At 52.1% G+C, this 13,019-nt stretch overlaps 1 protein-coding gene across 8 annotated transcripts in view; it reads right to left on the bottom strand.

The window, feature by feature from the left end:
- HNF4A (hepatocyte nuclear factor 4 alpha) overlaps positions 1-13,019 on the bottom strand; it is a 64,326-nt gene that overhangs the window by 20,206 nt on the left and 31,101 nt on the right. For 6 of the 8 annotated variants that reach the window (XM_081557063.1, XM_081557065.1, XM_081557061.1 and 3 more), the window contains 2 exons: positions 5,080-5,254; positions 3,907-4,001 (listed from right to left, as the gene is read on the bottom strand). In XM_081557063.1, coding sequence (XP_081413189.1) covers positions 3,907-4,001; positions 5,080-5,254 — 270 coding nt within the window. Of the gene's footprint in view, positions 1-3,906; positions 4,002-5,079; positions 5,255-9,298; positions 9,999-12,906; positions 12,927-13,019 lie in introns of those variants that run through there. The other 2 variants (XM_081557060.1, XM_081557059.1) reach the window with 2 other exon arrangements.

Genomic DNA, 13,019 nt, shown 5'->3' with positions numbered 1-13,019 from the left:
GGGACCTAATGTAACTTCTATTGAATATTAACCGGCCCTGGGCAGAGGCGGAGAGTACGAGCCTGTCTTCTGAGAGAACCCCTGAGTGGGGGTGTGGGGAGCGGGGGCTGGGCCGGGGATCCCAGGAAGGGCCCATCCGTGGGCCCCTGGCCTACCGCCAGCTTGTACCTGCTGCATCCCTGGCCCTGCTTCCTGGGCTGAATTTCCGATGCCGAGAGTCAGACATCTGTCCTGGGTCTGACAGCTCAGGCTCAGGTAGGTGTAGGTTTACAGGAAAGAATTTGGGACCTGCCCTTGGGCCCACTGGCCCTCAGATTTCTTCCCAGAGTCTCTGTTCTTTAACTCACTTCTAATCACTGTGGAATATCCTCTGGCCAAACTCACAAGACTTTGAGATTCAGAGCCCTTCTCTGTGGTTGAGAGGAAGTTTCAGGAGTCTTGACCAAATCCAGGTGCCTCCCAAGGCCATCAGTCCTAGTTCTCATCCAGGGAATTTGCTGTCTGCTCAGCTCTGGGGAGCCTGAGGTCTAGTCCTGACTTCCTCTGCCTTGACCCAATCATATCACCTCTCTGGTCTCAACTTCCCCATCTGTAAAATGGAGAGATATGATGACCTCCTATACACTCGACTGGTGTATGAATGCTACATTTACAATCCACACTTTCTTGTCCTCAGGGACAACTTTGGAGTTCTAATTCCCAGATTCTCCTCTCCCAGTCCCTGGGGCTTCCACTGAGAACCTCTCTTGGCTCTAAGAACCTCCCACCAAGCCAAGGAGGGGTATTGGGACTATAAGACTTAGGTAGAGCTAGTCAAACCAGTCAATACTAAAGGAAATCAACTCTGAATATCCATTGGAAGGACTGATACTGAAGCTCCAATACTTTGGCCACCTGATGCGAAGAGCTGACTCATTGGAAGAGACCCTGATGCTGGGAACGACAGAGGGCAGGAGGAGAAGGGGACAACAAAGGATAAGATGGTTGGATGGCATCTCCGACTCAATGGACAGGAGTTTGAGCAAACTTCAGGAGATAGTGAAGGACAGGGAAGCCTAGTGTGTTGCAATCCATGGGGTCGCAAAGAGTTGGACATGACTTAACAAATGAACATAACAACAAGAGTTAGTCATGCCTTTACTTCAGAACTTGACCACACTGGCAATGGAACACTCTGCTACCCTGGCCTGTTCTCAAAGCAACCAAGCCCGCTGCATGTGTCATGATCTTCTGGTTAACCCAAGCATGCAAATAACCACCAGCCTTTACTATAGCCCACACGCACTTGCCATTAGCCGATTCTCCTCTCCTTCTAGCATAATGCCACCTTCTCCAAGATAAGAAGCAACTGGCTATTTTCAAGGCTAAGCCAAGGTAGAATGGCTGGGCACTTTCCCTCCCCTGGGCCTGCCGTCTCTGTGGCAGTCCAGTGGGAGGACCAGGGAACAAACACACATGTCCTGGTGGGCAGTGTGTACTTGCACAGGTAGATCAGTGGGCATATAGCAAGACTCACAGAGCTGGAAGGGTTCATTATCCACCCCTGTGATTTTATAGATGTGAACACTGAAGCCCAGATGGGGCAGAAACTTCACTGAAGTAACTAACACACATGAAAGAGACTCTGAATGTTTAATAAGAGACACCTGTAAAGAACATTGAGATGCAGGAACAGGCTACCTACAGCCTAGGAAGGTAGCCGTCTGCTCAGGTGAACTGCCAACCTTTCTACCTCCCGCCTGTCACAAGGCTTGGAATTTTAACACAAGAGATTCATTCTCTTAAACATAAAGTCTTACGCTGTTGAGCTGATAGAATCACCGGCTCTTAGAACCCTGAACTGTTTGGCTCTTAGACTGTAGCTCTCAATCTTTTTCTTGCCTCTAGCTATTCACGTGTGTGTGCTCAGTTGCTTCAGTCGTGTCCGACTCTTTGTGACCCTGTGGACTATAAGCTTGCCAGGCTCCTCTATCCGTGGGATTCTCCAAGCAAGAATACTGGAATAGGTTGCCATGCCCTCCTCCAAGGGATCTTCCCAACCCAGGGATCGAACCCGGGTCTCCTGCATCTTCTGTATTGCAAGCAGATACTTTACTGCTGAGCCACCAGGAAAGCCCCTAGCTGTTCATACATGCCTCATATTCCCATTCATGACATTTCTTTTATTTATTTATTTTCTTTTTTGGTGGCCATGGCCTGTCGAATGTGGGATAGTAGTTGCTCGACAAGGGATTGAACCCTCGCTTCCTGCAGTGGAAGCACAGAGTCTTAACCACTAGATAGCCAAGAAAGTCCCTCATTCATAACACTTCTCATTCAACAAAGTTGTGCTCAAGTTCAAGGTGACAGTGGTGTAATCCCACTGAAAACTGGGTGGGGGAGAGCTGGGGGGCATCTGCCCTTTGAAAAAGGTTCTCCTTGCTCTTGAGAACCACTGAGGTCCAGATGAGAGAATCATGGTGTTGTGAGCATTGTGGTGTGTTCCTGAGGGTCACAGCCCAGGTTTCGTAAACAGTGCTCATAAACTCTCAGGGCCCCATAGGGATGAGACCCAGAGGATATTTCCCAGGAGAGGGGCAGAAAAACAGGGGCTCAGAGGCAGAGTTGGGGAGGGGAGACTGCCAAAGCCAAGTTCCCCCCCCTTCCCAGTTGGCTGGGGGAAGGCTGGGTCCCAGGATCCTGCTGGGGGTGGGGTGGGGCAGGTGTGTGTTTGTGCAGAACTAGACCAAGGGTTTTGGCTACTGTGTCGCAGCTGCGGGCTGGAAGTGAAGGTCTGGGAGCCAGTCTCAGGGCTGGGAAAGGTGTGTTGAGCAGAGAAGGAGACAGAGAGATTTGGAAATGGACTCAAGTTACTCAGAGAAGCAGTTAAAAGATGTTTGTTTCCTGAGCTTGGGCTAGAAAACTTTCATACGTTCCTGGAGTCCGGAGGGCATAGCAGGCAGCATCGAGGTATCATCCAAACCACATTGAGCTCAAGACCAAAGCTCAGGGTTCAAACCTCGAAGCTTGCTTTGACCAACTGCGGGGGCCTTGGGCAAGTTGTTGACCCATTCTGGGCCTCAGTTCCCCCATTTATGAAAAGCGGGGGTGATAATAGCACCCCGCAGGGCTGTCATGATAACAAAAAGAATTATCAGTTGTGGGAAAGCCCAGCTACTGGTGGCAGGAGGCAGGAGACACCCTAATAAATGTTGTGCCCCAGCACTCCCAGCCTCCTCCACCCAGAACGAGTCTGGATGCCTTGTTCCCTTTCTTTAGAGCCTGAGGACGCTGGGTCATCTGATACCCAAGAACGAAGACTAAGGAACTGGCACACTTGACCCTGGAACAGGAAGATGGGGGACAGAGCTCCACCCGTTCCCATTCACATTTGCTGAGTCTAGTCGTGGGGCCATGGACGTTCATCATGCCATTCTCTACGTTTTTCCTGATGCTTGAAAGAGTATATTAAGCAAAAACACCCAGGGACTTCCGGGGTGGTCCAGTGGTTAAGACTCTGCGTCTCCACTACAGGGGTGTGGGTTCAATCCCTGGTCAGGGAACTAAGATTCCACATGCCGGGCAGTGTGGCCAAAAAATGAAAAAAATAAAAATCACTTTTAAAAAAAAAAAAGAAAAAACACGCAACCTGGCTGCCTTGTGGTGGCGAAGGCAGGCAGGGGTGGTGGCACTGGGAACCCGAGGAGCTGAAAGTCGGAGCTTATCTCTCGGAATCTTTCTCAAGACCAAGCCCAGCCCCTCCCTATGGTCAGAACTTCAGGCCCTCCCTCCTCTCAGCCATTAGCCCGTCACCCTGGGGCCTGTCACCGAGTCATAAAGTTGTGGCCACAGTTGTAAATGGCTGTCAGGAGCTTGTGGGTGCGGGCGGGGCGGGGAGGGGGGCGGCAGGGGGGTGCCGAGGCTCACCTTCCTTCTTCATGCCAGCCCGGAAGCACTTCTTGAGCCTGCAGTAGCGGCACTGGTTCCTCTTGTCTTTGTCCACCACGCACTGCCGGCTAAACCTGGGGAGGGCTTGGGATAGTTGGAAGAAGAAAAGACAGCCCTGCTCCTCCCAGGGCTCAACTAGGATCCTGGCCATCTGGTTGACCTCCAGGCTCCTTGCTCAAACCTTTCATCCCAAGAGTCCTCCAGCTAACCAACCAGGAGCTGGAAAGGCCCTATGGACTCTCTGAGAGCCCAACTCTGTCCCCCTAAACACGAGGAAACTGAGGCTCAGAAAGCGGACACGTGGCCTCAGATCACTCAGCTATGAGTAGAAGGCACTGCTATTTCCCACGTGTCTTATTAAAAGCCCAGAGCCCAGAGTGGGCAACTGGCTGTGAATCAGTTTCAGTATTTGGTCCATATAAGCCACTTTCTGGAGGGGGATATGGAGTAGAGGCAGGCAGGCGCCACCGTGGTTCTGGGTGGTGCCCTGAGTGTCAACCCCGGGCTCTGCCGTTGATTCAAGCTGGGTGACCTTGGGCAAATTCCCAGTCCTCTCCAAGCCACAGCTTCCTCATCTATAAAATGAGATAATAATAGTAACCTCCGCAGAGGGGTGTTGACCGGTGAAAATGAGATAATTACCCAAATGGGGCTCGGTGCAGTGTCTGTTCATAGTAAGAGCTTGTAACTACAGCTGCTATTATTTTATTATTGTTGTTACCCAGAAGGGGAGATGCTTCTGAAGGCCAACTCTCCAAGGCCTTGAGAGAGGTGGAAAGGCCTGGGGCTAACCCCCTATCCATCCCAGAAAAAGCACCAGGTTGGGGATGGGCCTCACTCTCTGCCATTTCAGAGGAGACTTGATCCTAAGCCTCAGAGGTCCCCATTTGCTAAATGGGAAAAATCACGATGAGCTTCTGGGAGCAGTTAATACAGGCAAAAACTCGTACGGTGCCTGGCACATAGTAAGTGCTCAATAAAGGGCTGTGTAGAATAGACACTCCCATCTGGATCTACAAGGGCAAAGAAATCAGAGGCTTGAAGACCCTGAAGGGCAGATGGTTCTGAGACCTACCCAGGGAGAAGACAGACCCAGGGGAACATCAGCCCAAGTGCACCCATTTCCCAGATGGAGAAATCAAGGTCCCTCACCTGCAGGAGTACATGTGGTTCTTCCTCACGCTTCTCCGGAAGAAGCCCTTGCAGCCGTCACAGCTCGAGGCACCGTAGTGTTTGCCCGTGGCCCGGTCCCCGCAGATGGCACACAGGGCGCTGACACCCAGACTGTTGGGTGCGTTGAGGTTGGCACCCTCTGATGGGGATGTGTCTGTGCCAGAAAAGCAAAGAGTGAGGATGTAGGAGGGGCAGAAAGTCACCTCCCGGAGGCCCTGGTCTCCTGGTGGTTTATATTCAGAAACGGATGTGAGGTTTGTAGGGATCTTTCCAGGGCTTCAGCCTCAGTTAGACCCAGGTGTTACTGACCCCCTCAAAGAACTTGGGCAAGTTCCTTGCTGTTTTGGAACTCCTATTTTGCATCCATAACTTAGGGATGGTTGTGACACTGACTTTGTAGAGTTGTTTAACGAGGGTCTACTCCTCCCCGTGGTGGCAATCGCTAGCCTCAGCTTTCTCTGGGAAGGAATGAAGAAACTGGCTGTCTCCTAGGATGCGTCCAACACTTGTGGACCCTGATTGGCTGGGCAGAGGGGGCTATGAGAGGGGCAAATATTCCCTCATCATCTCCAGAACCAAGTCCTATTTGTCACTGAGTGGCCAAGGCTGGGTGAGTCTCAGTTTGGTACCCGGGGGCCCTGCAAATTCTGCCAGGAAACAGGAAGACATACATCAAGGACAGTGGCTCTCGTTTGCCCTCCTGGGAGGATCATAGCAAGGATCTGGGCACCCCATAGCAAAAGTTACTGCACTGGGACTTCTCTAGTGGTCCAGTGGTTAAGACTCTGCACTTCCAGTGCAAGGGGAGTGGGTTTGAACCCTGGTCAGGGAAGTAAGATTCCCACATACCGTAGGGTCAAAAAAAACCCCAAACTGCTGCATTTATGTGAGGAGGGGGATAAGAGTCAGGTGGCTGTGGTCTTGCAGACTAGTGCTGCCTCTAAGTCATCTGCGACCTTGGGCAAGTTCCTTTTCCTTGCTTCAGTTTCCCCTGGGCCTCAGTTTCCTTAACTGCAAAAGAGGGCAGACTGACTGGTTCAGTCGTTTTCAATTTTATCTTATATTTCTGCAGCAAACCCTCATTTTTGTAAGCAACTCTTCCACCGAAGATAGACCTCTTAGAGAAGATGACACTGTGAATCATCTCCCCAGAAAAAATGCTTGCAGACACACACGACACAAAGTCATACACACACACATGTGTTTTCACAGAAACCCTGAATCCGATCTTGGGCTCCTAGGGAACATCTAGCTAAGCACTGGACAGGGATATATTGCTGTGGTTAAGAGCACAATCTCTCTAGCCCTTCTGCCCAATTTAAATCGGAGCTTGTCCACTTTTAACCATGGGACCTTGGCCACATTAATGTACTTCTCAGTGCCTTCATTTCCTCACTTGTGAAATGGGGCACAGAATAATCCCTAAGGCTGTAATGAAGGTTCAGTGAATCAATATATGTGAAGTGCTAGGCAGGTAAGAAGCACTATATCAATGTTTGTAAAATAAAAACTTTTCTGCAGAAGAAGACTCTGGGAGCAGATGATTTCTAGCCTCCGTGCACAAGCGGACACCCTGCCACATCTCATTTCTGTCATGTCCTGGCTGAACATCTCGTCGCCTCCAAGGGTGCCCAGCAGCACGGCCCCCTCCACTTGGTGAATTATTCCTGGAGATGAGGATAATTGTTAAGCTGCATTGGTGCCCTTTCTCCCCCAGCCTTGCCTCCTCCAACCACCGGGAGAGCTGACCCCACAACTCAGGCGGAGACTGGGGGAAGGGCTCACACATCCTGGGCAGGATAGGCTGGGTGCTGCCAAGTAGCTCATCCTACTCCCCAGGGTAAGGTGATGGTGCCCATTCTCCAGATGAGAACATCAAGGCTCAGAAAGGACAGGACCTGCCCAGAGTCATCACACTGCTGCTAAGTAGAGGAGTCGGATTGATGGTCCAGGTGGGCAGGCTGGTGCTGATCTGGCCAGTGCTGTCCTGTTGGGGTGTCTGCTGGAGCCTCTGATAAACAAGGATCCCCTGTTCCTTCTGAATCAGGGATGGGAGGTGGGTAGGGAGCTTGGAACATTTGAGCTACCAACCCAGCATGTACACAAAACATCGCCCCAACTTTCTGGCCCACTTCAAACTCCAATGGGGAATGTAGACCCTTCTTAAAGATGCTCAGAGTTCCTGACCTGACTCATAAGGGCACAGGACCAGTCACCAGTGCTAAGCCCTCAGGTGCCTTATCACATGGGATCCTCTGGTTAGCCCTGGGAGGCAGACACTATGATTTATTCCCATTTTACAGATGAGAAAACTGAGGCTCAGAGAGGAAAATGGCTTCACAAGTTTACACTGGTAGGAAGGATGGATGCCAGAATTGGAACCCTGATCTTTCTGGCTCCAGAGCTAGAGCTGTCCTGTCTTCAGGACATCCCGTAAGCTTAGCCCCTGCCTTGGGAACACACACTTTCTGGGAGCTGGAGGCGCCCACCCTGAAGGGGTGATGGGGGCAGTCCAGGGCTAGGTGGTGGTCAGGTGTCTTACACGCTGTCTCTCTGGGGTCACACACACCCCGCCTAGTGCAGCAGCTTCTTGTTTACCATTTCCTACCTGTTTTCCCCTCAGCTCCCTCACGTGATCCCTGGACACTCCTGAAAGCCAGCAGGCCTGGAGTGACTAAGCCCATTTTGCAGAAGGAGCCAGGAGAGGGGAGGTGACATGCCCAAGGACACACAGTGAGTGAATGGCAGGGGGAGGCGAGCAAATGGTGAGACTGACCACAGATTGTGCCCACTGACCATGGGCAAGGCAGATACCTCTCCGGCTGAGCTGAGCTGACTCAAGAGCTACAGAGCTCAGCTAAAGCTGCAGAGCCGGGGAAGGAAGGCAGGTGGGCTGCCCCCCTCCTCTGAGCCTGGCCTGCAACTGCTCAGGTACCTGCGTCCTGGCTTCCAAGCCTCCTCCCTCCCCCCACCTCCTTGTAGAGGAGAACTCCCCGCACCCCTTCAGATGTGCTCTCAGTGATAACAGGAGCGGATGTACAAATCTGGGGAGACACACAGGCAACACAATCTGGTCTGAGACAAATGGATATGTTGCTGATGTAACTCGCGTGTGTGAATGGCAGCGGTGTATCATATGAGCGCTGGAGAGAGCTGACCCCACAGGACGAGGATGTGCACATGTACACAAGCAGGTACAAACAGGGGCACGAGACAGGATGCCCAAACTGGACACACGTCCAGGAAACCCAGGACACACAAACCAATCCACGTCCAGAGCTCATGTGTGCAAACATCCACAGACACATGTACACACACTCATTGCTGCTTACCGTATACACACTCATTGCCACTTACTGTACACACACTCATTGCCACTTACAGACATAAGCAAGATAAACACAGGTATCCCTAGAGATAACAACAAACACAGACCCACTCAGAGAAGAAATGCAACTAGAGATAGACGCAGAACACGTGCACACACAGCCCAGTGAAGACAAACAGGCACATGGGCTCCTGCAGACATACATATGCAACAAAGTCCACCACTTGCCCACGTGTGTACATGGAAACTCAAGCACCCATGCCAGCAGGAGGGTACAATCACACATCAATGTGCTTGTGTGTGTGTGCACGTACACACACACACACACACAATGCACGTGTGCATGCGCACTGTTGATCCCCGCCTCATTTAGCAAAGTCTCCCTGAGAACTCCATTTTCTCTAAGTGGGGCGCTCACTCCAGGAAAGTCCCAAAGACACCCTGAAACACAGCCATGTCTCCATCCACCATCTCCGGGGACGGGACATAATCTTTCCATCCCTCTGGACCTCGGCCCAAGGGGTTCAAGCAGGGGTCATGTTGGGCCCAATGACGAGCTGGACACCGAGGGGACGCTCACCATGAAGTCCCTGCTCCCAGTGACACGTAGCACAGCGACAGCTTTGGTCACAAGGACCACGAGGGCCTGGCAGGAACTCCTGGGGCCTACTTTTGCTGCAGATTGGCCCTGGCAGACCCCCTCGCCACCCCGAAGGCTTCTGGTCACTGTACCTGGGCACATCGACTTCACCTGGCAGCACCTGTGCCCTCACCTACGGGACCACCGTGCTTGCCTACCACTCTCCCCCCAGCCCCTAACCCAGTGCGGCAGACTCGCTCCAGTACCTGGGCACACCTGCCCCCACCTACCGTTGCCCATCGTCAACACCTGCACATTCTCAAACTCCAGGGTGGTGTAGGCTGGGTCCAGCGCAGCACTGTAGTCGGCCATGTCCATGTCGACAAGGGTTTTGGAGAGGCGCATCCTCGCTCTCCCCGCCTCGGCCACCTGCCCTGCCCAGGATGCCCACCCTGAAGGCTCTGGGCTGAGCCCTGGCCTCCGCCCTCCACCCTCCCACCACCTCCTCCCAGGCGCCCTCTCTGCCTTCCTGCGTTTCAAACTGTCCTCTGGGAGGGTCTGCCGGGAGTCCGGGCCTAGCCTCTGCGCAGGGGTGGAGGCTCTGCTGGGGAGGGGTGGGGGTTAATGGTTAATCGGCTCCCCCCTGGTGGACCGGCTGGGCGGGGCCCCGGGGATTTGGCTGTCTGTTGGTTTCTGGCTGACACCGGGGTGCTCTTACAGCGGATGGGGGGCCCCTAACGCCCCAATACCGTGTTACCAGTCCTGTGAGACAACGGACACACGCTGCCTCTCCAGCACTCGTTGGACCCTGACTCAGCCACGCTCCGAGTCACTTTCACCCCGAGTCATGCTGATACTGACACGCTCACATGCGCCCCCAGACGCTGACAGCCCACCTCCAAGACGCCCTAACTCAGGAACTTCCCAAATCACTGACTCTGACCCTCAGTGCTCTTGCAGAGATAACGCCGCCTCATGGCTCACGAATCAGAAGCTTCGGTCCCAGGCCCCACATACCAGTCTTCCACATCCTGGTTCTAGGAGGTCCCTTCCGGTTTCCTGCCTTCCCTGGGGGCAGGAAGGACTGAGAGGGCCAGACTCCTGTCTAGGTCCCGGCCCCTGCTCCTCAGGACCCCACTCTGGGCACCGCCAGCCCCCGCAGCGCCCAGGTGCTCAGGCCCAGACAGACTCTACCACCCCTCTCCTTGTCACCTCCTCCAGCTTCCCCCCCAATCCCGTGCCTCCCCCAACCCCCAGGGAAGAAGGGAGGCTTATAGCCCCTTAGACCCGGATTAACATTCAGGCGCCTACCACCTACTAATCACGACTCTGGGTAAATGATTCTCCTCTCTGAGCCTCAGTTTCCTCTTCTAGAAAAATGCACAATCAACTTCAAAGGGTGGTCTGAGTATTAAATGAGTTGGTGTTAGGAAAACACCAAGCAAGCATCCGTTTGCCCCCACTCTCACCCTCTTGGCCTCCCTTTCGTATCTCCCTCGTTTCTCTCCACCCACCTCCTTCCTCCAGAGTGGGCTTTGTGGGCAAGCCACCTGAGCAGTGCCCTCTTGGGCAAAGGAACTCTACTCTCAGGCTCCTGGGTTTGCTTTCATGCTCGGCTATTCTGAACAAGGGGCCTGCATTTTTGTCCGGGACTGGACCCTGCTAATCTTGTGGCCTTCAACTCATGGCTCACGCTTTTCTTCTCGCCCCCTCCAGCCCTCACTGCCTGCTACACAGACAGGGGCAAGAACTCCTGATCTAGCTGGGGAGATAAAGTCTCGAGGTAGAGGTGGAAAATGCAGGTCCAGGGAGAAGGACCTACGATTCTGGAGGCCTGGGAGCTTGTTCTCCTTTGTTGGCTGGAAGGGCCAGGCAGAGGGATTTGGTAATATGGGCAAGGGTGAGTGAATTAGTGAGATAGGGCATTAATGAGTGAGTGGGTGGGTGAATTAATGAAGGAGTGAATTAATGAGTGGGTGAGGGACTTCCCTGGTGGTCCAGTGGTTAAAAATCCACCTTGCAAAGCAGGAGACTCAGGCTCAAGCCCTGGTCGGGAAACTAGATCCCACATGTTTTGAAGCAACTAAGCCTGCACCTCAACTAGTGAGCCTGCATGCCACAACTAGAGAGTCCATGCACCATAACGAAAGATCCTGCATGATGCAACTAAGACCTGATGCAGATAAATCAATAAATATTAAAAAAAAAAAAAAAGAGATAGAGTGGGTGGATTACAGACAGGGTGTATTAATACGTGAATGAGTAAATTGATGAGTGGGTGAATTACTGAAAGACTGAAATGAATTGATGAGTGAAATGATGGGTTAGTGAGCAAAGGACCGAATGAGTGAAAAGGTGGCTGAATTAATGAGTGGGCACATCGGAGGGAGAGGCGGCTTGCATTTGAAGGGTGTGTGGAAGCATCCTTCTCATTTACTTCCAACTATTAGAAGCCCTTTCTTGGGCCTGTGTAGCCTTGTTCTCCTCCCTCCATCTTCCCCCTGGAGCTTAGATAATTAGGGTGGGAAGTTGGGGGCAGCAACTGTTCTGGAGAAGAGAGGCTGGATTTGACATTAGGAGACCAGATTTAGGGCTTCCCTGGTACCTCAGCTAGTAAAGAATCTGCCTGCAATGTGGGAGATCTGGGTTCGATCCCTGGGTGGGGAAGATCCCCTGGAGAAGGGAATGGCAACCCACTCCAGTATTCTTGCCTGGAGAATACCACTGATGGCAGAGCCTGGTGATTTATGAACTAGATCTGTCACTATTCGGATAACTTTGCTTAAATCATGTCTCTCTAAGGGCCTCAACTTTCCCATCTGTTAAGTGGGGTGAAGATGCTGGCCCAGTTGTTTGTTGATAAGGACAAGACCTTGAGGGAGGGAAGAAGGGACAGAGATTCCAAAAGAGCCGATGGAAAAGACTTCAGCTTCTGGTGGATTCCTCCCATGTTCCTCCAAGGACATCTGAGCCTGGTTCCAAGAGCCTTAGGCAGGAGACCCAACTAAGGGATAAATGTGGAGGAGAAGGAGGGACAGTCCTGGGAGGGACTACCTAGGCTGATTCTGGGTCTTGTCACCTGTCTGACACCTGTGACAGGCCACACAGCTACTCCTCTCACAATCCTACACATAGGGCATCTCATCCAGTCTAAGGGGAGCAGTTCCCTATTTCCCAAAGTGGGCTATGATCACTGGAATGTCAAAGTTTAATCCATAATAAAAATAACAAATCTTTGATCTTGATAAACAGCATCTTAGATTAAATTAAATAAAGTCTATGATCAATAGAGACAGCCAGGCCACATGCATGTCTATTACATGCAAGAACTATCAGGTGGGCAGCCTGCATACCATAAGTTACTCCATACATAGTGACACAGATGCTTTACCAAACACACAACACAGGTGATCCACTGCCTATGAGGTATATTCCAGAAAACGATTTCATACCCCATCCATGCCCCACCAATCACGACCTACCGCATAAGTAAATCTACCCACCCATGAACTGGAACTTGCATAATCTATTACATACACGACTCACCCCATCCTTGAAAAGGTGAAAGTGAAAGTCACTCAGTCGTGTCCGAGTCTTTGTGACCCCATGGACTATACAGCCCACGGAATTCTCTAGGCCAGAATACTGGAGTCGGTAGCCATTCCCTTCTCCAGGAGATCTTCCCAAGCCAGGGATTGAACCCAGGTCTTCTGCATTGCAGGCAGATTCTTGACTAGCTGAGCCACCAGGGAAGCCCAAGAATACTGGGCTATCGGTAGCCTATCCCTTCTCCAGCAGATCCCCTCGATCCAGAAATCGAACCAGGGTCTCCTGCATTGCAGGTAGATTCTTTACCAGCTGAGCTACCAGGGAACCCCATCCTTAGCTGATCCCAAACAATATCTTCTAGATACACATCCCTCATATAAACAACTGGCCACCTCTAAGATCTACCAACTCTGTGGTCTCGGGCAAGTCATTATTTCCAAGCCTCCGTTTATCCTTCTGTAA

The sequence above is a fragment of the Giraffa tippelskirchi genome, chromosome 13, assembly GCF_054371585.1.
Source record: "Giraffa tippelskirchi isolate mGirTip1 chromosome 13, T2T-mGirTip1v1.2.pri, whole genome shotgun sequence".
NCBI lineage: Eukaryota > Metazoa > Chordata > Mammalia > Artiodactyla > Giraffidae > Giraffa > Giraffa tippelskirchi.
Note: the sequence above shows the minus strand (reverse complement) of the source record. Positions and strands in the feature narration are given on the sequence as shown.